The sequence below is a fragment of the Phodopus roborovskii genome, unplaced genomic scaffold (genome assembly GCF_943737965.1).
Source record: "Phodopus roborovskii unplaced genomic scaffold, PHOROB, whole genome shotgun sequence".
In the NCBI taxonomy this organism is placed as follows: domain Eukaryota; kingdom Metazoa; phylum Chordata; class Mammalia; order Rodentia; family Cricetidae; genus Phodopus; species Phodopus roborovskii.
In genome coordinates, this window is record NW_026126469.1 from 3,922,501 (window position 1) to 3,947,448 (window position 24,948).

Here is a 24,948-nt window from a genome sequence, read left to right on the forward strand (position 1 = left end):
GGAGCAGCTGGGTTCTCTTAACTGCTGAACATCTCTCTCTCCATCTCCAAGTTTTTCTATAAAAGATGGGATGTGATACCAGTAGTGTAAGACCCAGAAAAGTATGAAAATAGATGGTAAAGATGTATTAGACAATTAATTACCCGTTTAATTGGTAATGGATACTTAAACAGACAAAATTTGGTTCATTAAAAAATACATTTTTTATTTTATTTATGTGTTTGAGTGTTTTGTGTGCATGTGTATTTGTATACCATATATGTACCACCTAGTGCCTGTGGAAGCCAGAAAAGGGCATCAGATCTCCTTCAACTGAGGTTGTGGGTGGTTGTGAGCTGCCATGTGGATGCTGGGAACCGAACTGTGTAAGTCTTATTAATTTCAGAGTATTGTGGTTGTTCTCGTGTTTTCTGGGTATCAAAGTTAGAAGTCTGTAACACAAAATAAATTTAAAAGTTCTCAAACTTACCAACAGTGGCTAAAAGGAATTGTGACAACAGTGCTAGAGATGGAGAGTCAGGGTCATTCATGGGTTTCAGATGAGAATGCAGATAATTCTTTAAAAGTTAAACAGACAAGAGCTGGAGAGATGCTCAGTGGTTAAGAGCACTTGTTGCTCTTGCAGAGGACCTGGATTCAGTTCCCAGCACCCACATTGGTTTGTTCATCACCTATAACTGCAACTTCAGGGAATCTAGCGCACTTTTCTGGCCTCAGTGAGCACCTGGGGCATACACCCATACAGATAACACACACATACACACAAATAAAAATAAATCTTTTTAAAAATGAAGCCTAGCTGGGTGGTAGTGGTGCACACCTTTAATCCCAGCACTCGGGAGGCAGACGCATGTGAATCTCTGTGAATTGGAGGCCAGCCTGATCTACAGAGTGAATTCCAAACCAACTAAAAGGAAAAAAAAAAATGCTGTAGCTCACTCAGTTGCCACATCCTTAAGGGCATTTATCCCAGAAGAATGAACTTTTACATAAAAACTCCATGTGCAAACCTTAGTAGTTTTACTTATAATAGTACGAATCTGCTGTCACCTCAGATCTTGCTCACATGTGACTAGTCACACTAGGAGGAGTCCATGCTGTGTTAGACCATTCGATAAATAGAAAGAAGGAACTACTGATACCACTGTGCCTGGATTACCAGAGCCATGTGAATGAATGGGTAAGCTCCAATCACCAAGAGTTATACTATCCTTATTGATTTATTTTATTATTATTTTATCTTTTTTTTTTTTTTTTTTTTTTTTTTTTTTTTTTGCTTGTTTTTGGTTTTTCGAGACAGGGTTTCTCTGTGTAACAGCCCTGGCTGTCCTGGAACTCGCTTTGTACACTAGACTGGACTTGAACTCACAAAGATCTGCCTGCCTCTGCCTCCCGAGCATTGGGATTAAAGGTGTTCACCATTACCACCTGGCTTCATATTATCCTCATTTAAAAATTATATTTTAAAATGTGTCAGCCAAGGACTTCGGTGCAAGGCTAAATTAGCCCTCCTCCATGGGCTTCCTCACAGGAGGGAAAAGTAGACCCTAGCTCAGGAAGAAGTCCTCTCAGATGGGCTCTTGATTCTGTACCACATTTTTTTTTGTTGTTGTAATTTTTTGTTTTGTTTTGTTTTTCGAGACAGGGTTTCTCTGAGGGTTTGAAGGCTGTCCTGGAATTCATTCTGTAGACCAGGCTGACCTCAAACTCACAGAGATCTACCTGCCTTTGCCTCCTGAGTGCTGGGACTAAAGGTGTGTGCCACCAACGCCCTCTGTACCATGTTTGTAAAAAAATTGTATTTACTCGTTGTGGGAGAGTTGTTTGTGCCACAGTGTGTGTGAGGAGGTCAAAAGACAATTCTAGGAGTTGATAGTCCTTCCAGCATGCAAAGACCTAAGACGAAGCGAGTGGGAGGTAACAGTTAAGGGATACTTGGGTTGGAACAGTTGAGTGTCTTGTTGCAGTGATGGTGACTGAACCCATCCAGACCTGTTGTGACCTTACAATTTTATGCAGTATTACCACTGGGCTGAGTATACAAAAGACCTGTGTTATTTTTTTTCTATTGGCTTTATTGAAATACAATTTTGTTTTTTTTTTTTTTTTTTTGTTTTTTTTTTGACAGGGTTTCTCTATGTAGCCCCTGCTGTCCTGGAAATCACTGTGTAGACCAGGCTGGCCTCGAACTAACAAGAGATCCATTTGCTTCTGCCTCCTAAGTTCTGAGATAAAAGGTGTGCAACATCACTGCCTAGGAAAATATAATTCTTATTAACGCAGTTCACTCATTCAAGATTTCACTGTGCTATTAGTTGGCTTTTTGTTTATTCACACTTTTACAGCTATCATCCCAGTCAGTTTAGTTTCACTTCCTATCAGTGATCTCAGTAGCTTAGATATGGAAGTAATTCAAGAGTTTATCAGTTCATGACTGAGTAGACAAAGTAAGTGTGGGAGTACAATAGAATGTTATTTGGCAATACAAATAATGCCAGTGAAGCTGATAACCTCCACAATCTGAGTGATCTTTGTGAATGCTATCTAAGTAAAAGGAGAGCACATGTGGTTTCTAATACCATTTGTATGACATGTTCAGATAGGCAAATCCTTAGATAGTATAGTATATTACTGCTTTCCAGAGGCTGGGTTTTTTGTTCATCTTCAAGACTCAGCCCCCTTTTCTCTTCAATGGTTAGAGAGTAATTCATGATGCTAAATTCCATAACCAACACTAATGCCACTTCCTACTTGATGTGTCTGTCTCTCTAGTAAAGTATAGTGTTTAGTTGCCAGAGGCAGCTTTGTCATAGGCAATGGCTATTGCTGCCTGCCTTGTCATGTTGCTCTGAGATAGTTGCACAGCCTAAGTCTATATGCACTCTCCAGCTCAGCTGCAGCTCCAGCAAGTGGCATTGCAGCAGCAGCAGCAGCAGCAGCAGTTCCAGCAACAGCAGGCAGCACTGCAGCAGCAGCAACAGCAGCAGCAGCAGCAGCAGCAGCAGTTCCAGGCACAACAGAATGCCATGCAGCAACAGTTCCAAGCAGTAGTGCAGCAGCAGCATCTGCAGCAACAGCAGCAGCAGCACCTGATCAAGTTACATCACCAAAGCCAGCAACAACAGGTACCAAGTTTCCTTGTTGCTGTACTAGGCCTTAGTCCTGTAGTCCTTGAGCCTGCGAATAAATGTCAGCCAAGGCCTTCGGTGCAAGGCTGAGTTAGCCCTCCTCGGTGGGCTTTCCTTCCCATAGGTGGGAAAAGTAGATCCTAGCTCAGGAGGAAGGCCTCTCAGATGGACTCTTGATTTGTACCACGTATCTGCTGTGTCACAAGGTCTATATGCAGTACATACGAGCTAACAGAAGGAAGTGGGGAGGCAGACACCCCAAGACTCGGGATGCTTGAGTTGTGTTGTTAGCACATTTCATGTTTTTTTTTTTTTTTTTTTTATTATTTTAGGTTATTTTTTTAGGTTCTTTTCAAGACAGGTTTTCTCTGTATTGCTTTGGAGCCTATCCTGGAACTCACTTTGTAGACCAGGTTGGCCTCAAACTAACAGAGATCCACCTGCCTCTGCCTCCCTAGTGCTGGGATTAAAGGTGTGTGCCACCACTGCCTGTTTTCCTTTTTTTTCTTTTCTTTTTAAATCCTTTTAGCTTTTATTGAATCTGTGTAGATTTCACATCATTCAGTCAGATCCCACACATCTCCCCATCCCCTCACATCTACCCTCTGTCCTTGCAACCTCCCCCAAAACAATTTAAAAGAAATTTAAAAGAAAAAGCAAAGACCAAACATAATACATAACAATAAAAAGAAAACTCACATCCTGGAAGCTGTAGTATGGCCTGTTGAGTCACACACTTTACCCTTTATTTCATTCATCTTTACTTTCAAGTGTTTGTTTCCATGAGTCATTGGAGTCATTGGTCTGGCTCAAGGCCTCTGGCTTCTGCTACACCATTGATAATGGGCTCTCACTGGGGCTCCTCTTGGATACCCTGTTGTTGTCCTGTGTCATGGAGATCCTGCTGTTTAGGGTCTGTATGTTTGTTCCCTTCATATGCTCCAACAGCTCATACATGAAGTGGATGTTGGGGTGGGCCAACTCACAGTGTTGTTTCTGGGCCTGGGTGGTAGCAGGGTTGGTCAGCCTGTCAACTTTCCAGTAGTCGCTACCCAGTTGAGCTCTAGAACAAGGAGCAGGGTCAGTTCTTTTCTCTCAAGTGCACATATCTGGTTCACCCACACTCATACTACTAAGACCAGCTCTACTGTGCCCAGGTGAGGTGCAGAGCTGGAGGCGGGGTGGTGATGGGTGGTATGAGCACATGCTCATTCTTCTCTTCAGACCCTCAAGCCTGGTTCGCCTATGCCCTAACAGAGAGGCATTTCTTTTAAGGACACATATAACAATTGTTTTGTTTCTTAGTGTTTGGGTGCAGAATGAAAATTGTGTCCTTCAGGGCAGCGGTGTGTCACCTTAGAAGTATCCCTGGCCATAAGTAGTTTGCAGTCATAATCTAGACATGCAAGTGTTGACTGAGGGAGAAAGGCTCAAAGAAAGAGGCTTGCTCTGTCTTCTGGCCTCCTCTGGCTTTGGAATCTCCTTTCCCGATGCTTACTATTAATCTTTAGCCTTACATACGTTCCTTATGGTCATCCTTGTGAGGGTCAGACTGCTGACCACTTCTGGAGACAAAAAGCCTGTTGGGAGAGGTACAAGCATCTGTTGTTTCCTGAACTTCTGATCTACCTGCTGTAGGACTTGGACCTATTTCTCTTGAATCATCCTAGTTGTGAACCATTCTTTAGTGGTCAGGGCACAAGAACAACTTGAGTTTGTTCTTAGTGTCTATAAAACAGCTATAGTTGTTCTAAAGAACTCTGGGTCCTGAATTTGACATGCTGCCTGCCCTTCCCATTATGAGAGGCCTTCCAGGCAGGTCTACCTGAAGGGTGTGCCCATTTCATTAACCCAGGCTAAGACTAGCACCCCAAGGGCTGTTGAATGGTAACTGAGTATTATTATTTTGTCTTCAGATACAACAGCAGCAACTGCAGAGGATGGCACAGTTGCAGCTGCAGCAGCAGCAGCAGCAACAGCAACAAGCTTTGCAGGCCCAGCCACCAATGCAGCAGCCACCAATGCAGCAGCCACAGCCTCCCCCTTCTCAGACCCTGCCCCAGCAGCTGCAACAGATGCATCATCCACAGCATCACCAGCCACCACCGCAGGCCCAGCAATCCCCAGTTGCTCAGAACCAACCACCACAACTCCCACCACAGTCACAAAGCCAGCCTTTGGTGTCACAAGCACAAGCCCTCCCTGGACCAATGCTGTATGCTGCCCAACAGCAGCTGAAATTTGTGAGTACCCAACGCTTATGGCATAGCAGCCACATCTCTTACGGTGTCGTGTGTGGTCATCAGTTTCTGTGGATGTAGGTAGCATGTCCTTTGTGTATCGACTTCAGGCAGCCTTTCCTATTTGAGTCTTCTTATCCAGCTCCATAGCACATGTAGGTGAGGGAGTGTTTCCTACAGTTATTTCCATATACTTCAGGCTGTCACATCTTCTAAACTACATGGCTAATTTCAGTAGTGTCTGTGGCATGTCTGGTACACATGGTTAGATTAAGAGGTAATCTCACAATGTGGGAGGATATGCTTATCAGCTGTTCTGTGGGTTTGTTTTTCTGTTGGTGCTGGGGCTTGAACCTGGGAGCTTTATGCAAACTAAACATATGGTACAAGTACCACAAGCTCCAGCCCTTTAGCCCTCATCATTACCATACTTCTGAGATAATATTCATGTAAAACTTAATGATTTCCTGCCTCATTGCGCATCTTGATATAAAGTAAATCTCACAGCATTCACAGGAAACAGACTACTGCCACCAAGACTAGTTGCCATGAAAAGAGACAATTTGAGAATCCTTTCTGCCCCTGAGGGTTTTGTGGCCTTTTCTACCTGTGATTCGCGAAGTGACATGGGGACAGGGATCTCACCTGAGCTGAATGTCACGATAAAGAAGAGTCGGCTGGGAGGGTTGTGAGTTGCAGGTATGGTCACTCACCAATTACCTGGAGCCAGCCTTTTGGGACCAGAGCTGTGTGTTCTCCCTGACAGGGTGCCTACTAGAATTTGGGTCTGGCAGCTTGGAAATCTAAGGAGAAGCTCCCAATGTAGATCTGGCCAGGGCTTGCCCTGTACCTGTAGTAGTATCTCCACATGGTAGTCCCTCAGTTATGTGTGTTTCCTGTCTTCCATCGCCCAAAGTCATCTTTCTAGCTAAGCCATCTGCCAGCTGGCCAGCCTGCTTTCCTTCATGGAGTCTGGGCTTTCAGTGTCACTCTTACCAACTGAGCAGGCCAGGCCATGTGCTCAACTTGGGAAATTGTTGCTTAGCTTGTGGTTGTGGTTGGTCTACACGGGAGGGCTGTCTTGTTTCTTGCCATATTTGGGAAGGTGGGGCTTGGTTTTGCCAACTCATAGGCAGGCTGGTGTGGGCTATTTCTTTTGACCCTGTGTGACACAGGGTCACAGTAAGGTGACATCATAGCTCATGGTGTCATTGCAGTCCCATGCCTTGTCCCAAAAGGAGGCTTCTTCTTAAAAAAAAAAAAAGGTTGGGGAAGGGGTTTGCCACAGTTGGTGTGTAGAGGTCAGAGGACAACTTTAAAGAGTCAGTTCTCTCCTACCTCATAGGTTCTATGGCTCAAACTCAGGTCATCAGGCTTGGTGGCAGACACCTTTACCCACTCAACCACCTCAACAGCTCTGAAGGTTCCATTCTTAAAGCTCCCACACAGGTAGTGGGTGCTCTGCTCTCTGCAGGTTCCAAGTTGCTTTTTCCTTCCTCCTTCAAGGTCCGTGCTCCGATGGTGGTCCAGCAGCCGCAGGTGCAACCCCAGGTGCAGCAGGTGCAGCCCCAGGTACAACAGCAGGCAGCAGTGCAGACAGCACAGGCTGCCCAGATGGTAGCTCCCGGCGTCCAGGTGAGGGCCTTGGGAGCCCAGGGTTTCTTTAGTCACTAGCAGGTGCATACCTGCCTATGCACAAAGCTCTGTGATGAAAGTTCTGTTGGATTAGAGGCTAAGATGGTAAAGTAGCTGTTTCTGCTTGGTACTTGCCTGGTGTGTGTTGTTTCCATTTTTCCTTGGGTACCCTTACCTTCCTTTATAGCACTTGAAGGAGATGCTTTAGAGGAAAGCTTCAAAGTTTCATCCTCTTTCAGCTTCTTCTGGAGCCACTGAGCACAGCTGCTGGGGTGGAGGGTGACAGGAATGATCAGGGAGAGTGCATCCTGGGCTTGCTACTCTCAGAGGCTTGCATTCTGTAAGGAAAGTGTTTTACAACATTCCTGTCACTGACAGGTCACACCTATCCTTTGCATGTCAGATGTCAGTGGGATGACAGCATGCAGGAGGCTTGGGCTGGCTTTTCTTGGTGCTGGAGGAATTGAACCTCTGGGTCCTTGTGATTTGTCTCAAAGATCTGCTTCATCTTTGCACTGGCCACAATTTTTCCCACCAAGTAGGCACACTGAGAGTCCTGACTTGGGGCTTAGCCATGAGCTGTGTGGCAAGGCTCTTACTGGGTTCTGTCCACAGAAAGTACCAATGACTACACGGTGTCCCCTCCCAAGGCCTGTACTAAAGCACATGAAGCTCAGGGTCCAGATGCTTTACCATGGGTCAGGTGCTTAGCATGTATTCTGCATTGTTGAGGAGTGTTTAATGACAGCCCTTCCTGATCCTCAGTGGTACATCTGCAAGGGTACCTGAGGAGAGGTATCACTGCACAATTGACCTCAGTCCAGGGTTCTTGTGCCACCTACACACTCAGATTAATGTGACCTTGTGTGAAAACACCATGGGTTTCCTGCGTTTGACGTGAGGAAGCCAAGCACCTGTGGGGTGACAGTCCATTTCCCATCACTACTCTTTGTCTTGGGCTTCTGGTGGCTGCTTCCTTTTGATGAACTGTGCAGAGGAGGTATGGCTGAGGGTCAGCACAGTAGTGACACAGTGACTGCCCTGCTGCTGGCAGCCATTTTTCTTGGCGCTTTATGACCACCTCTCCATTGACCTGGGACTCAGAAGCTATGACCCTCCGCATTGCTGGCTCAGCCCAGTAAGAAACATCTCTTAGCATTGGACAAGTCGCCATGAAAAGACAATAGATGCCACTGGTGTGGGCTTGTCCTGATTGTCTGCTGGCTTCCTGCTGGAGGAAGTGTGTATCCTGTTGCTAGCCTTGTTGGTGTCTTGTCTGCCACCCAAAGCATGTGTGGCCATGTATGCTTAGTGCTCCACAGCAGGTCTCTGTGTCAAGTGCACACGTGGCTCCCTTCAGTACCTTGCTCCTGCCTTGCTGCTGTGGGAGTGTGGCCAGCTGTCAGCAGTCACCTGGAGCCCACAGCTCTTGTCAGTGTCCCTTCTACCCCAGTGGGAATCAGTGTCAGGTGCAGTTTATGGTAGGCATAGGTCCTTCCTGATCAGGTGGTTAAGAGGGTGATGGCCATTTTGGTTTATTTCCTCATGGAATTGGTTTTTTAAGGACTATGCTATTGGTGTTTTGGCACCGCCTTCAATGCCTTCTTTGGGCCTGTGTTCCCAGTGCACTGTGCTCTTGAGTCCAAAGGTGATGCCTTAGGAGTCAGTCCTCGCACTGCTCATTTTCTTTCTTTTTGAGATTAATGTAATTACAACCTCTTTTTTTAAAAAAACTGTTATATGCATATGTATCTAAATGTATGTATATAAATTATATATCTAAGTATAACCTATCCAGTCTAATGTACTTGTATGTATGTTTGGGGAACTGATCATTTAGCTCTCTTCCCTGGGAAGACCACCGCTCATACTCCCAGATTTCCTCAGTTGCACTTTGGCATGTCCATTGATATCATCTTGTCCAACTCACATTTGGGCAGTCTGGTTGGCGAGACTTTATGGATGTAGCATCTGATGTTACTAGAGACACACTGTCCCTGATCCTCTGTTCTTATAGTCTTTGTGCCCCTCTGTGAAGTGTTCCCTTAGCTGTAGGTGAGGGAGAATTTTGTAGATGTATCCACTGGGACTGGGCTTCACAATTCTGCATATTGATCTGCTGTTCTCTGCTGATCTGCTGATCTGTTGCAAAGAGAGGTTTTCTTAATGAGGGGTGAGAACTACACTTCACTAGTACTGAGTAGTTGGCTAGGTTTATAGTACAAGGCTTAATTTCCCTCTTGTTAAGTCAGTCTTATGTCCAATTACAAAGCTGTTGTTTACTGTCCCAGGTATGTGTGCCACTACTGCACTCTTAGGTTTATTCTGCATGCTGGCCATTGATACAGTTCATAGACATCAGAGCTGGGTAGGGCTGTTGGTTACCTTCGTCTTTGGAAGGAGGTACATGGTGCTTTCTGGTGCCTTGAAAGCTAGTCTTCAGGAAGAGGGCATTTGGGTCATTTCCAGTTTGGGGTCCTGTGGACTCTGTTTCTGAACTCCACAGTGTCTTTAGCTATAGGGGCTTGTTCTCTACCTGTCGGGGAGGTAATCAAGGGCAACAGCAATAGACTGTTATGTTTGAGAATCTCTTGCACAGCCCTGGCCTGTTGAATTGTTACTTAAAGAAGGCCTCCCATGTCTACTATGGAGTTTTGTTAATGTGGTCTTTGGGTCTTAAAGGGCTTAAAGGGAACACTGTCATCCCTGATGAGAAAAGGTCATTAAAACGCACGCGTGCGTGTGTGCATGTGTGTATAGTGTGTGTGCTGTGTGTGATTTTTGTGTATCTATACATGGAATTAACTCATAGGTTATTTATTTTTTGGGGTAAATAGTTAATAGTATGATTCTTTGTGTCTTTTCAGACATCCTTATTGTTATTTCACATACCTACCTACCCACTTCTGTATTTGCCTCCCTCCTCCTTGCTGAAAAGCCCCTTCCTTGTTTTCCCATTCTCCTGTGGGATCATTTGTCCCTTGCTATTCCCCTTTGCCTTCCTCCCACCTTTTGTATTTACCTATTGCATCACAGTTTTGTGGGGCTGATTGATTGGTCTCATTGCATTATTCTGGAGAGAGGTGTGGCTGGGTGGCTTGGGCATGATAGGCCCTCCTGAAGGTGGACCCTGGAATCAAGGCTTCTTTGAAATCCAGGTTGCCTCAGTGTCAGTTTTGAAAAGGCCTAAAGTACTCTTATCTGTGAATATCTGTGAACCTTAACAAACAGCAGATAACTGTAGTAAGTAGGGACTAGAGAGGAGTTAGTGTAAGAGAAGCACCCAGAGCAAGAAGCAGTGGCTGCTGGTTCTGGTTTTTCACATCACTGAAGTTGTATTGTCTGCAGATTTTTTTATTTGGACTTGCCTCAGGAAGACCTGGCTGGCCTTTAACTTCCTATGGCTGAGACTGACCTTGAGTGTCTCATCCTTTCTCCCTGTGATACATACATACATACATACATACATACATATATATATATATATATTAGGTTCCAGGCGCTCACCACACTCAGTGTATGCAGGATTGGCAGAGCCAGGGATTTCTGCATGCTAGGTAAGCACTCCATCATCTATCCCAGCCCTGTGCAGTTTCCGTGTGATGTTTTCCACATGGTGTGTAAAACACCCGAGGTGATGGATGTGGAAGGAAGGGTCATTTTGGCTCCTAGGCATTTACAGCTACTTGATTCCATTCCTTTTCGGCCCTTGTTGGGGTAATGCCTCATGACAGGGAGCATGTGATAGATGGAAGCTGCCACTTGAGGCAACTGGGACATAAGACATTCCAAGCTAGGTTTCTGTAGTCATACCCTTTAGTAGTTACTTTTTCTGTTGCTGTAGTGAAATACTCTGACAGAAGAAATTTGAGGACACAGTTCAGGGTCCAGTCCATAATGGTAGGAGTCAAAGTTGCAGAAGCTTGAGGCAGCTTGTATCTTACAGTTAAGAAGCAGAGAGCAGCCAGGCATGGTGGTCCACATCTTATTCCCACCACTCCAGAAGACGAGGCCTGCAGATCTCCAAGTTCAAGGCCAGCGTAGTCCAGCTACATAAACAAAACAAAATCAAACAAAACAGAAAGCAGAGCAGTGGATGCTTGTGCCCAGGTTACCTTCTTTTGTTATCTAGTTCAGGCTCAGCCCCAGCAGTGGAGTCATGCACCTTGGTTAGGGTAGTTAAGGTAATCCCTTACAGGGATGCTGGGAACTTGTCTCCTGGGTGATTCAAAACACCATCAGGTTGACAGTTAACACTGTCACTTCTACACCTAAAGTAGAGGTCCTATCCCTTCCAGTAGTACTAACCTGAGAAATGGGCTTTAAAAACATTTTTTTAGGGGCTGGAGAGAGATGGCTCAGTGACCATCTGCTTTTCTAAAGGATCTCAGTTCAATCCCCAGAACCTACATAGCAGCTCACGACTGTTTGTAACTGTTCCAGGGGACCCCAACGACTTACATACAGGCAAAACACTAATGCTCATAATATAAAAATAAGTTAATTAAAAAAAAAAAGTTTTAAAAAGTGCCCTGCTGTGGTGACTATTTAACCCCAACACGCAGGAGGCAGAGGCATGAATGAATGTCTCTGAATTCCAGGACAGCCAGGAAAACCCTGTCTCAATAAAACAAAACAAAACAAAACAAAAGGAAACCTGTGAGCATGGTAAGCAAGTGCTCCCCTGCTGAGCCTCAGCCCACAACCAAGCTTCTAAGGCTTGTGATTTGAGATTAGAGAGCGCCCCCTTCAGGTAGAGACTACTAGGCAGTCTTATTGGAGTGAAGCTGTCCTTACTGCTGTTGTCAAGTATCGCCTTGTTTTTGGATCTTGAAGTGATTTTAGTGTATGGTTTTAGTGTATTGAGTTCAAGACGGTTTTTTGGTAGCTTCTCAGGAGTGCTCACAGGGTGGTTTTGTGGGCTCTTGCATAGCATGGCTAGCTATCTACTTAACCAGGAGCTCAAAGACAGAATTTCCTACCTGGTGCCCATGTATTCTGCCTGGATGAAGACACTACATGTCACAGCTTCGTGTGTGTGAACTGCCACATGCCACAAAAAAGGCCACCATCCAACCCTGTGAAAGTTGTTGGTATTAATTCCTGAAGTGTGCCCTTGGTAGCAAAGGCATCCTGGTAGATAGAGCCTATACTAGTGCCAGGGTATAGTGATGTGTAATGAGGATAGCAGAGCACTTTGCCTGGGGTAAATGCTCTAGAAGGATCAGCAGCCCTGCTTTATTTGTTTTATCTGGCTCTTACCTGATGGTGTTCATGTTGTTAGGAGAGATGAAGTCACCTTCAGTGGAATTTATTGGGGTCCAGCAATAAAGCCAGAGTAGAGTATATCTTTATTGTCTTATGCATTGGCCCTTTCACTTTCTGTTCTCCTAATAATACAAAACTAAGCAATAACTTAGGTGACAAAGAACTGACAACCAAGACAGACATCTGTCATGTGTACACACACAGTATAGCTGACTTAGAATTGATCTTTGACTGAACCTTGACCCAAAGGGTCCCTATGTCCCTGAACCTTCCTGTATAGTGGCCACGGCTGGGAACTAGGCTAGCTGCTCTGGTCTTTTTGTTGGAATTCCTTTGCAGTATATTGAGAAGTAGAGTACAGAAAATTGTACTTGGTAGCTGCTCATCTGATTCTGTGAATGTTTGCAGTGCTTTCTGCTGGGATCTCTTTCTGGAAGAAAATGAGCTCTTCTTGTCAGATGTTCTTCATAAAGAAAACCATCAGGGCCTGGAAAGAGTGCACTGTCTGTTTTTAAGGACCCAGGATTGGTTCCCAGCACCCATGTGGTAGCTTCCAGCATGTGTAACTAACTCTCTGTTCTGCCCTCCAAGAGTACTGCATGTTCATGGTGCACAGACATACATGTAGGCTAACAGTCATACACAGAAAATTAAAGAAATCCTTAAAAATAAACTAAACAGATCTGGAGAGACCGCTGAGAGGTTAAGAACACTTGTTGCTCCCCCAGAGAATATTGATTCAGTTCCCAGCACCCATATGGTAGCTTGCAACTCCAGTTTCAGGGGATCCAGCGCCCTCTTCTGACCTCTGTAGGTACTAGACATGCACATAGGTATAATATATTCATATAAGCAAGCCCATAAATATAAAATAAATCTTTAATAAATAAGAAAACCAGCCAGAGGGTCCATAGTTTTTCCTTCTCCATGGCTTTTCTTGTTTCTGGAGACAAGTTGGCACCTCTCACCTCACATGGTTTTCTTCTGGATGCTGTCATTTGGAAGGAGATACTGCAGATGGCACTGGAACTACTGGTTATGAATGGATCTTCCTGAGTGACCACCAATTACCTTTATCTCCTCCTCATCCAGGGTAGGCAGAGGGCGCTTGAACACCTAGCCCTCTTTGTATCTGCAGTGACCCTTTGAGGGATGGGCTGTTAGAGGCAATACTCCTGGTTTGAGAGCCACCATCAGAACCAACAGGTTTGTTTACTGCAAGAGTGGTGAGGGTTGTGCCTTTCGTGGCTCTTAGGATGTTCTCTTTGGAGTCTTCTATGGTGCTTGCTGCATGCACCTCCTGTGTGTGAACATGAGCCCTTCGTGTGATGCCATGGACCCCCTCAGAGGCCTGTCCTGGAGCCTTGTCTCTAGCTGCCTTTGCTGCACAGATTGAATCATCTGCAATAACATCCTGCTCTGGTAGCCTAACTCATAACTTCCTGGGACTCAGTGGTTTGTTTTGAGGTTGGGTCTTACCATATTGCTAATCTCTTAACTCCTGGGTTGAAGTGATCATCTCACATCTGTTATTAGGTTTGTTTTGCTTTGGTGGTTATGTCCTACTTTCTGAACCAGGTTGTGTCATTTTATTCTAGTTTGTGACATGCTGAGTGCATGGAGTCCTTGTGTTCCAGGAGTTAGGTTGGGTTCCATCCCTACCTCAGAACACAGAGTAAGGGCAGCCAGCCCCAAAGCCATGACAGTAATAGCCTGCCCTTGGCTGACTATATGATCAAGAAACAGAAGTTGACCCAGGGAAAGGTCTCTGTTGGCCTTGAAGCTCCTGACTCTGGGATGTTTTTATGTCCCTGTGGAGAGCTCTTCATCATTTTTGAGAAAACTCCTTAGGAGAACCCCAGGCTCTCCTACCACCATCCCATTCCTCCATACTTCCAAAACCAGTGTCCCCAAGAGTCCAGATAGATTGGTTTGCCTTGGCCTCCAGGTACACTTCTAAGAGAATGCTAAGAGGTTGCTGCTTCAGTGACATGTCCTCTTTCCAAGTTTGTCCCAAGAACTTGGGTCTCCCTAAACTGCCACCTGAGCAGTCTGGCTTTTGACACTGCCCTGACCATAGGATGTATTCTACCTACAGCTCAGAGGTGTGTCCAGTACAACCATTATGGGACTTTGGCTAGTAGAGTAGAGGTCTAGCTTACACTCTTGATATCTCTCGATCCTGGTGCTTCCCTGAGCCTACAGATGTGTGCTTGAACATGTCCCCAAGCATCCCTGCACTTCTGTGTCATTTGAAGGGGCCTCACCTCTGTGGCCACTCCACGAGGCTACACATACCCTCACTTGCCATGCACTGCAGTTCTTGTTGCAATTACCTTGTCTGTTGTCCCTCTATCCTCAAAGATGATTGCTGAAGCCTTGGCCCAAGGCGGGATGCACGTAAGAGCCCGGTTCCCGCCCACCTCCACCATGTCTGCTGGCCCATCAAGCTCCATCTCTTTGGGCGGACAGCCCACAGCACAGGTATTTACAGATTGGGCTTCATACAGAGCTCGGCCCAAAAGCTTGGGGTTCCTCTGAGCACCTCCATGAAACATACCTCCTTTCACTTTCGGTGACTTCCTTTCTGGTGGCTTTCAACGCAAGAAAACAAGGGTTACATTTTGTTTGAGGCTAAGCCCTACTGGTCGGTCTTTCTTTTGAGACAGGGTAGCCTGTGTAACTACCTACTAGGTACCTCTGTGTAACCCTGACTATCTTGGAACTCACTCTGTAGACCAGGCTGACCTCAAACTCAAGAGCTCTGGCCGCCTCTGCCTCTTCCTTCTGAGTTCTGGGACGAAATGCATATCACCATGCTTGGCTCTTACTGATATTTCTTCAGGGGCTTTTTCTTTACTTTAAAATTGTCATACTGCTTTTGTTTTCATGGTAAAATAAAACAGAAGACATAGGTAGGGATGCAGTCAAGTTGGCAAAATACTTGCCTTGCATGCACAAAGCCCTGGGTTTGATCACTAAGCTCTAGGTATAAAATTGAGTATGGCGATAATTCTAGAACTCTTGAAGTAAGTTTGAAGCCAACCTGGGCTCTACTCTCTGATTCTGTGTATGGCTGGCTGTTACATTCAGACCAAGCATCTGGTCCTCATTGGTACCAGTCACATTTGCTGCTGTTGAGCTGTGTGGTCCCGATTACTGCAGACACAGCCATCATGGGCAAACATTTTGCTGGGCCAGAATATTCTAGAGTTTGCTGGGAGGAGTGTGTCATTGTCACATAGAAACTTGGTGGACTACATTCTGTGCATTTCATGATTTCATGGAAATATGCTGTACACTACCATGTGGAATTTGGAGTCACATCCCCCCACACCTGTGTATTCATTTGCTTATCAGCATTCCCTATGTCAGGCATTGTTTTGAAGATTATGAGGGTAGACTGGTATTAATGTTCTTTCATTACAAGGCTTTCCATTTTAGCGAGTTTATTGTAAAAAACCTGACCACTAAAAGAACTTTAGAATTCCTTTTCCTACATAGGAAATCACATCTATGATTCTAGCAGATGGAGTTGCTGCCCTTGCATGAGGGCCCACATGCAGGAACAATCCCCCACATAGTCAGACATGAACAGTTGTATAGCTTCCTCCAAGGAGGGTGCAGAGGCCTCTAGCTCAGTATACATTGGGTTCTCAGAGTCAGGTGGAATTGTGGGGATAAATGACTTAGCAGCACAGAAGACTATGTAGAAACTGAAGGTCCCTAACATTTTTGAGGGTGTGATCTTGAGTGAGAATCTTTGTGTGTAGAACCATGTTAGTTCTCATTGTGGCAGGTAAATTCAAGCATCTAGTTCCTTTGCATGTGGAAAGAGCTGGGAGTGAACGTGTTGAGGATCAAGACTCAAGTCCTGTCAGTAAATTATCCTAGGAGCCCTCAGCCCTGCTTTTGTTGCTTTTGTTGCTGCTCTCACAGCCATGCTCTCTCTTCTAACTGACAGAGTCTGTCGATGTCTTTTAAACTAGGTTCTGCCCTGGGCCTTACCCTGCCTCCATTCCCACTGTGAGTAGCTCCTGAGCGGTCAACTGAAATAGGTCTTAGAATCTATAATACTTCCTAACCCCAGAAGGCAGGAAAGTTGGTTGGAGGAGAGGAAAGAAAGAGAAAAATAGATAGAGGCTAAAACAAAAAGTACTTGGAAAAATTTGGATTACCCTCATAGAACATTGTGGCTTGGTTGACTGAACCATCACTGGTAGATGGCAACTTGAAATCACCCAGACTTACTCATCGTCCTCCTGTGAAGTGCTGCCAGGTAGGGGACATGTCCATGCAGCTGTTGAAGACAAATGCAGCAGTTGTTGGAATTGGGAGCAGTAGTGTGGCAAGAGGACATAAGGCAAGATTGTGCTTTGGTTTGGTGTGATTTTTATCCTATTTATTTTGTTTCATTTTATTCTATTGTTTTTGTTTGTTTGGTCTTTCTTACAGGGTTCTCTTTGTAGTCCTGGCTGTCCTAGAACTCACTCTGTAGACTAGGCTGGTCCTGAACCCAGAGATCCACCTGTATCTGCCTCCTGAGTGTTGGGATTAAAGGTATGCACCCCCATGGTCCAGCTGGTTTGACTTTTTTTTTTTTTTTTTTTTTTTTTTTTTTTTTTTTCTTTTTTCTTTAAAGCACATTCATTTTTGCTTGCCTGCTCAGAAGATGAAGGCCCTAAGAATAAGGGAGAGAAGTCAGTGGAGAAAAGCCTGGAGACTCCCCTCTGGTCATACAGTACAGCTGTCTGATTTCAGCCCTTCCTACCTTCACAAGGGCCAGGGCAGCAGCATCCACATTGCCTGTCTGTGATACATGGTGAATGTTAGCAGACAGCACCATGACAGGAGTGGTCCATGGTTCTCTGGAGTGGGATTCCATGTTCATGCTCAGTACTGGGTCAGGAGCTAGGACAGTTTTAAGTGCTGGGCAGGTATAGGGTCTAGAGAGGAACAGCATCATTGTGCCAGCCTGTCTTAAGGTTCTCTGTGGCCCTTTGGACTAGCCTCCTTCCCCAGCTGTGGTCCCTCTGACCTCCCATTCTTTTCCAGCAGTCTACCCAGATTCTTCCTGCTGACCTAGCTGTGATGTGTAGTCCCCATATGATCTATCTAGCAGACTGAAGCACCATGTTTGCGCTTGTGCCTGGGCTTTCCCTGTGAGACCCTGAGCAAGCCACCTCTCTGATCACCACAGTCCATGCCTTTAACATGCAAGTGAAAGATGGTGTGCACGGGTCTGTCTGCCACTCTAGCTTTTGTTAGCACTTGTGACGTGTCCATGCCTGGGCCAAGAATGTGACCTGAGAAAGCACAGCCAGTACCCATCTGTCCATCCCCCTGTCCATCTGTTGTGTCCCTCCACCCCCAAGAGGTCCCTTCTCTGCCCCAAGAGCAGCAACCCCCATCTGGTTCTTCCTCCTTGCTAGGTCACTCTGCCTAGAGATAGTCTATGGGATGCTTTCTTGTACCTGGGGTGTCTGTAATGACTAATGACTTGAGCAACTAGGCTTTGGCTCCTAGAAGGTTCTTCTAGGGGGCTGGAGTTTCCAGATCATGGAGGTGAAGGGTGTCCTTGGTTTTGTTTCCTTCCCATTAGAAATCTTTTCTCTGTCTCCCATCCTCTGGGGCAGCCAAAGAATCCAGGCTGACCCCATACTGGATCTTCTGGGAGTCCCAGACCTGGTGAAACACTGGTGGGGGTTTGCTGTTTAGGTGTGTCTGGAAAAGCCTCATGTGTAAATAGGCTGGATGCAGTCTGGACTCTGGAGGTCTTGAAGTTTCTAGACTATGTTAGGGAAGGAGAATCATGACCCTGGAGTCCAGGCTTCCCAATAGAAGAAAGACCCTCTTTTGTTTGTTTTCTTTTTCAAAACAGGGTTTCTCTGTGTAACAATTCTAGCAGTCCTGGAACTAGCTCTGTAGAACAGGCCTGCCTCTGCCTCTCTAATGTTGGGATTAAAGGCATGTGTCACCACCTCCTGGCCTGGAAGAGACCCTCTTGTCCCCAAAGGCATGCCCTTCTGTCTGGGTCCTGGGATTTTCCCTACATTGGAAGCTTCTCTGTCCCCCATGCTCTACTGATTATTGCTTCTTCATTTCTTAGACTACTGCATCATGTCTTGGGACAGCTGCTTTGATCTCTGCTATGTCCTCAACAAGGGTAGAAGGAGTCAAAGCATTTGTCCTGTGCCCAAGTGTTGGTGTTAAGGTGGGACATGAACTGTGAGGTTTCTTCCTACTATGTGGCCCCCTTCAGTCTTATGTCCCTCTGTGTGCCTAACTGTCCCATGTAATACACCTGAGCTTTAAACTGTGCTGCTACAGCCAGTATCTAGTGCATCGGCAATTGGCACAGAGAAAAAGAAGGGGTTCCAGAGTGTCTTGGGAATATGTAAGGGGCAATCACCCACTGTAGCGAAGGTCTGGCCAACAGGGCAGAGCTTGAACCCCAGCCTTTTTGTGTGCCATCTGTAGTCTGCATGGAACTGTATGTTACTGGGTCTTTGATAGGACACGGGTTGATTCCAGGCAGGTTTTTTGGTCTATGTTGACGACATGTGCCTCCCGTGTCCATGGATTCCTAATGCATCCCAGCACCACAGGAGTGCTCGGCACGCATAAGAGACCTTCCTCACCTTGTCCACCTAGCGCACCTCTGACCTCCTTAAGTCAGGGTGAATTTCCGCTCAGAGGAAGGCTGGGGAGGCTGCCAGCAGCCTGAATTTGCTCTCCTGCTCCCCACTGTGCAGGGTTTCTTGGTCACAACATGATAGCATTGTCTGGGCTGGGCCTTTTTTTTTTTTTTTTTTTTTTTTTTTGAGATTTTATTTTTAACTATGTGTTTATGTGTGTATCTATGTGGGGGTTTGTACATGTGAGGGCAGTACTCACAGAAACCAGAATGTGAACTGCTCCAGGTGGGTTCTAGGAACTAAACTTGAGTCTGTGAGCTTAGTCAGTGATTCTGAGATGACTGAACAGGCTACCATGCCAAGCCCCATGTCATCTTTGACCTGACCATTGTGGGATGGGCAGGTAAGGAGTGCAAGCATCATTTTCCTTGTTGAATCCTGTTCCCACTTGAGAAGTTAAGAACCTATTCATAGAGAATGGTCTTTGCCCGACAGTCCCCATGCTGTGGCAGAGACAGTGTGTGGGGTGTGACCCCACATGGGCATCAGTGTCTAGTAAACTGGGAGAGGCAGCCGATTGACTTGGTCTGTAGAACTCGCTGACCTGGAAGCCATGGGACAGGCTGTGGGGCTACTTGGTGTACAGTGATTGACTACTTGGTGTACAGTGATTGACTGGGGTATAAGAGGTGCTCCCTTGGATGTGTGGGGCCTTTCGAGTTGGTATGGTCTCCAGGGTGTCCCAGGATAGTAAGAGAACAATGGGCAGCATGTTATACTTCTCTGCTGAAAAATGGGGTCACCTACATCCTGTTGCCTTTGCCTGGTTCTGTGATTTCTTCAGTCCTACGAGTTCTTAGATAAAAGTCAGTGGCCCTGGTGCTAGTGGTGGAACAGTCTGTCCTGTGTCTGTTGTCCAAATGCGCATTGACAGCAGAGGGCAGCCACCTCTGTGGACAGAGCCAGGCCTCTGAAGCCATCCTTAGGTGCTCTGAGCCCAGGGAGCTGTGATAAAAGTCACTCATCCCTTCAAGTAGGCTCTGCCTGCCAGGCTAGCCAGAGGTGCTATACCACTTATAGGGTTAGTGTGGTACCACTTAAAGACATGCATGTGGCTCCTTGGCCACGTCAGCCCAGGTAAAATCAGGTGACTCAGCGGCATCTGCACAAATCACAGAGCAAGTCACCTTCATCCAAGGCTGTGTCCTTGGAGCTAGAGTCAGACTGGAAGACTCATGGTGGCATACAGAAAGACAGTCTCCATAGGCTAGCCAAGGATGGTCGACCCTCAGCGAAATGTTTCACATTAAACAGAATATGGCAGAGCATAAGTAAGGCCTTCCTGGTCTCTCTCCTTACACACCAGTACTTGAGAAGCAGTCCTTTACCACAGCTCTCCCACTCCAGAAACCTGAAGTCCTCATGCCCCTGCCCTCCCCCCCCCCCCAAGGCCTATTGGCCTTCTTCTAGCCCCTTGGGTACCATGTGGCCAGGCGTTTGCCTTGGTGTGTAGCATCTTGAAGAGCAAAAAGGGTGGATAAGATGGGTGGTGGGGCCAGGGGGTGCTTTGGGCAGGGTGTGTGTAGCATGGAGCTGGATAAATCTCCTCACTTCCAGGTCAGCCAGAGCAGCCTCACCATGCTGTCCTCACCATCACCAGGCCAGCAGGTGCAGACCCCACAGTCGATGCCCCCTCCCCCACAGCCATCCCCACAACCTGGCTCACAGCCCAACTCCAATGTCAGGTAGGCTGCTGGGGATGCACACATGTGTCCTCCTCCCTCTACCCCAGCCTCAGAGCTGGCAAGGTGTTCTGGGCTCAGACCTGTTTTTATTCACTTGGCTACAGCTCTGGCCCTGCCCCATCCCCCAGCAGCTTCCTGCCTAGCCCCTCACCACAGCCTTCTCAGAGCCCAGTGACAGCACGTACCCCGCAGAACTTCAGCGTCCCTTCTCCTGGACCTTTAAACACCCCTGGTAAGTTGGCCCTGGGCTGGTTGAACAGCTCTACAAGGTGCCTAATGCCCCTTCCTCTTCCAAGGTCTCAAATTATGTAAAGGGCTCATGGGACCTTCAGACCTGTTGTGACACCTGCCCCACAGCTTGTATCAACCAGTCTTACCCCTCCTGTCCCCTCTAGTGAACCCCAGCTCTGTCATGAGCCCAGCTGGCTCCAGCCAGGCAGAGGAACAGCAGTACCTGGATAAGCTGAAGCAGCTGTCCAAGTACATTGAGCCCCTGCGACGCATGATCAACAAGATCGACAAGAATGAAGGTAGGCTGACCCAGACTAGGGCACAACTAGGACTTCCAGGGCCTGCTTCTTAGTGTCCCCTTTCTTTCCCAGACAGAAAAAAGGACCTAAGTAAGATGAAGAGCCTGCTGGACATTCTCACTGACCCCTCTAAGCGGTAAGCACTGCTCTAGGGCCCTGGGTAGGACTGTGCTATACCACACAGCTCACAGACAGTCTCCAAGACTTGGTGACAATGTGGGTTTAACAAAGGATCCAGCCAGCCCTATGGGTGATACTTGAAGCACAGATGGCTTCACAAGTAAGTGTGTGCCGAAACTTCAACCCTGTCTGCACCATCCCAGTGTGCACCTTTCAACCTTGTTCAAGGCGTCGTGGGCCTCGCATTTCCACCTGTGACTGTCATACTGTAGTTCAGGGGCCACTGTGGTAGGTCCTAGCTTGTAGTGGCCCCACCTTCAACTACCCATGACAGGTTAGCCGAGTCTGCCTTTGAACTCTCCCTGACATGCCAGTGACCTTTGGCTGTAGGCCCAGCTACAGCTGTGTACATTAGTTATAAAGATGAACACTGGCTGCCAGGCTTCCAGCTCCTGCCTACCAGCCACAGGGTGCTGTAACACCAGTGTTCAGGATTGTGTGCATGGATGTGTCACCATACCTACTGAAGTGTCACAACTCAGTTCACCTTAGGCTCTGCTGTCCTTAGGAGGGTCCTCCCAGCTGTCTGTCTAGTAGTCACTGCTGGGTGGGGCCTGTTGGAGCAACACAGTCCTCCAGAGCCAAGATGGGGCTAGAGCTGGCCCGGAAGAGATCAAATGTGACCTGCTGGGTCTGTTCTGGAAGAAGCTAGTTCCTATGATGGTTTCTAGTGACCCAGACCCCAGAGGCTACCTGGATGGTGATTGGAACCAGCACCCAAGAGTCACCTGCTCTAGCCCTTCAGCAGAGTGTCAGATCATGTGCCTCTTCTTAGGTGTCCCCTGAAGACCCTGCAGAAATGTGAGATTGCCCTAGAGAAACTCAAGAACGACATGGCTGTGGTGAGTGGAACCCAGGGGCCCTCCCTGTGGAAGGAGTTTTTATGGTCAGGAGTTAATGTTGTCAAGGATGGAACCTGACCTGAAAATACTGCTTAGGGGAGCAGGGAGGGGAGAAGTCACTCTCCGCCTCCAATCCTGTGTCTGCCAGCTCTGCTTGGGATAAGGGCACTGGGGTGGGAGTGAAGCTGCAAGCTGGAGATGGATGGCTTCAGGATCAGCTACCATTGTTTGTACCCTGTCAGGGTGGGGGCTCTTGAGGACCCTGGGGTCTAGAAGACCCCCTCAGAATGATGAGGCCTTGAGCCCAGGACACTGACCTTGACTTCCCATCTTGTCTCTAGCCTACACCCCCACCACCACCAGTTCTTCCAACCAAACAGCAGGACTTGTGCCAGCCACTCCTAGATGCAGTCCTGGCCAACATCCGTTCACCTGTCTTCAACCATTCCCTGTACCGCACATTTGTGCCAGCCATGATGGCCATCCATGGCCCACCTATCGTGTATGTACACCCAGGTTGGATCTAGTGATAAGCAACAGGCCAGAGGCTATGTTACCTCTGAATAATCACTTTAGTCCCCTCCTCCAGGTCCCCAGTAGTGTGTTCTCGGAAGCGCAGGTTTGAGGAGGATGAACGGCAGAGCATTCCCAATGTGCTGCAAGGTGAAGTAGCCAGGTTGGACCCCAAGTTCCTGGTGAACTTGGACCCTTCTCACTGTAGCAACAACGGCACTGTCCACCTGATCTGCAAGCTGGGTGAGTGTTCAGGGGCAGGGATGAGGGGTTTACCATCCATACTGGAGGTCAGTCACCACTGCACATTTGTAGACGGCCCTGTGCTTGCACAGTCTGGCACATTGCTACTGTAGCTTTGCTTTTCATTCCCTGCCCCAATTCCACCAATCCTCAGGCCCGAGCCACAAAAGTAGTTGTGGTTGTTAGAGGTCCTGGGGAAAATGACTGGCAGCATCCTGTCTGCACAGGTGTTTCCTGCCATTAGAGCCTGAGACTCTTCAGGCCTCTGGGTCTGCAGCAGGCTTCAGTGGAACCCTGTGGAGAGCAGAGAGCCCTTTCAGGAGCAGGCTGAGGTGAGCAGGGTTGTGTTGGTGCTTGCCAGGCCAGGTCATATGTACAGTTTTTGTGTCACAGATGACAAGGACCTTCCTAGTGTGCCCCCACTGGAGATCAGTGTGCCTGCTGACTACCCTGCTCAGAGCCCAATGTGGATCGACCATCAGTGGCAGTACGGTGGGTGAACCTAGAAAAACTATCTGGAGGCCCAAGGCAGGCAGGGGTCATGTCTGGGCATTTCAGTGTCCCTGTACAGCAGAAAGATACTTCCAGTCACCCCAGTGGGCAGGGTAGCCTCGACAGCAGTTGCCTGGAGATAGAAGAACCACTATGTCCTTTGCCCCTTGCCTACAGTTCCAGGGCACCTGTTAAGTGGGAGAGGGTTGTCAAGTTCATGATGCTTCTTTGGAGCTCTACCAGGTGACCGAGGGCCACCAGCAGGAGCTCATGTAGCTCGGTCTGTGTGATAGGCTCCAGGGAGAGCCCCTTGGGCAGGAATAGTAGTACTTGAGGCTCTGCTGGCACAGAGCAGGGACTGTGTGGGGCTCCAGACCCCATTCAAATTCAGTTCTTAACTGAAAGAGTGCCTGGAAGACTCCACCACTGTGGAGCGCTGGGGACTAACGAGTGGCACCCTTCTCAGAAGTGGTGCAGGAGCTGCCTCAGGCACTGGCTGCCTCGCCAGGCTTGGCTCTCACGGGTGCCACTGCTGTGTTGCAGATGCCAACCCCTTTCTGCAGTCAGTGCACCGGTGCATGACCTCCAGGCTGCTGCAGCTCCCTGACAAGCATTCAGTCACAGCCCTGCTCAACACCTGGGCCCAGAGCATCCACCAGGCCTGCCTCTCAGCTGCCTAGCAAACCTGAACTTCTGGCTGCAGATTTTACACCACCTACCAGTTGTTACTAGGCTTCTTCGAGGGCCTGGGTTAGGTTAGCTCTCCTGCTTTTACTTTCTCTCTCGGGGGTCTGCCAGATGTTTCCCATGCTTGTGCAGCATGAGGGCCTACAACGTTCCCAGGAAGGTTTTCCATGGTTTCTTCCAGAAGTCAGGCCCACACTTCTTACAGCCATGCTTCCTGCAGCCCTTCTGGACTCCGTGTATACTCAGTAGCATGAGAACTCAGATCCATCTAAGCGTCTGTCACTATACCATTGTACTTGTGTCTGGAAAACGTGGAGGACGTAGGAAACCCTCACTAGACACAGTTCTTCAGGCACAGGCACAGGCACATGACAGGAATACTTATTCATCTAGGGCAGCGGTTTCGGTTTAAAGGAAAGGCCAGTAAGGCAGCAACAGGTTCTCTGCTGCTAGCAGGGCTCCCTCACAGTGCTGTGGGGAGGAGGGCCAGCTGGGGTAGGGGCTGTCCCTGTGTCAGTGCTATGAGACATGACTGTCACTGGAACCCACAGCCTCAGAATACCATATTCTTACTCTCTCCACCACCAGGAGTACGGGCTTCCTTCAGAATGCTGTTGCCATAAGGCACTTGCCACACTGGGCAGCAATGGGCAGCTCTGATGAAGAGAGATTTCCCTTTTATATGTGCACTACTCTGTCATATGATTCTTATAATAAATTTATTATTCCTGTGTTTGTCAGGAGCTTGCTGCCATCTACCTTTTTGTGAGTCTGGGCCCACAGTTGGGGATGCTGTCCATCATGGGA

The 24,948-nt window shown here is 47.5% G+C and overlaps 1 protein-coding gene across 12 annotated transcripts in view; it reads left to right on the forward strand.

Annotated features, from left to right (window-relative positions):
* Med15 (mediator complex subunit 15) overlaps positions 1-24,884 on the forward strand; it is a 59,796-nt gene extending 34,912 nt beyond the window's left edge. For 7 of the 12 annotated variants that reach the window (XM_051191079.1, XM_051191073.1, XM_051191078.1 and 4 more), the window contains 13 exons: positions 2,890-3,125; positions 5,045-5,371; positions 6,875-7,003; positions 14,636-14,755; positions 20,527-20,654; positions 20,759-20,886; positions 21,050-21,184; positions 21,257-21,320; positions 22,140-22,206; positions 22,548-22,708; positions 22,796-22,962; positions 23,356-23,454; positions 23,998-24,884. In XM_051191079.1, the coding sequence (XP_051047036.1) occupies positions 2,890-3,125; positions 5,045-5,371; positions 6,875-7,003; positions 14,636-14,755; positions 20,527-20,654; positions 20,759-20,886; positions 21,050-21,184; positions 21,257-21,320; positions 22,140-22,206; positions 22,548-22,708; positions 22,796-22,962; positions 23,356-23,454; positions 23,998-24,134 (1,898 nt within the window). In that variant the 3' untranslated portion in view covers positions 24,135-24,884. The remainder of the gene's footprint in view (positions 1-2,889; positions 3,126-5,044; positions 5,372-6,874; positions 7,004-14,635; positions 14,756-20,526; positions 20,655-20,758; positions 20,887-21,049; positions 21,185-21,256; positions 21,321-22,139; positions 22,207-22,547; positions 22,709-22,795; positions 22,963-23,355; positions 23,455-23,997) is intronic. The other 5 variants (XM_051191074.1, XM_051191075.1, XM_051191081.1 and 2 more) reach the window with 5 other exon arrangements.
* Positions 24,885-24,948: the final 64 nt, after the last annotated feature.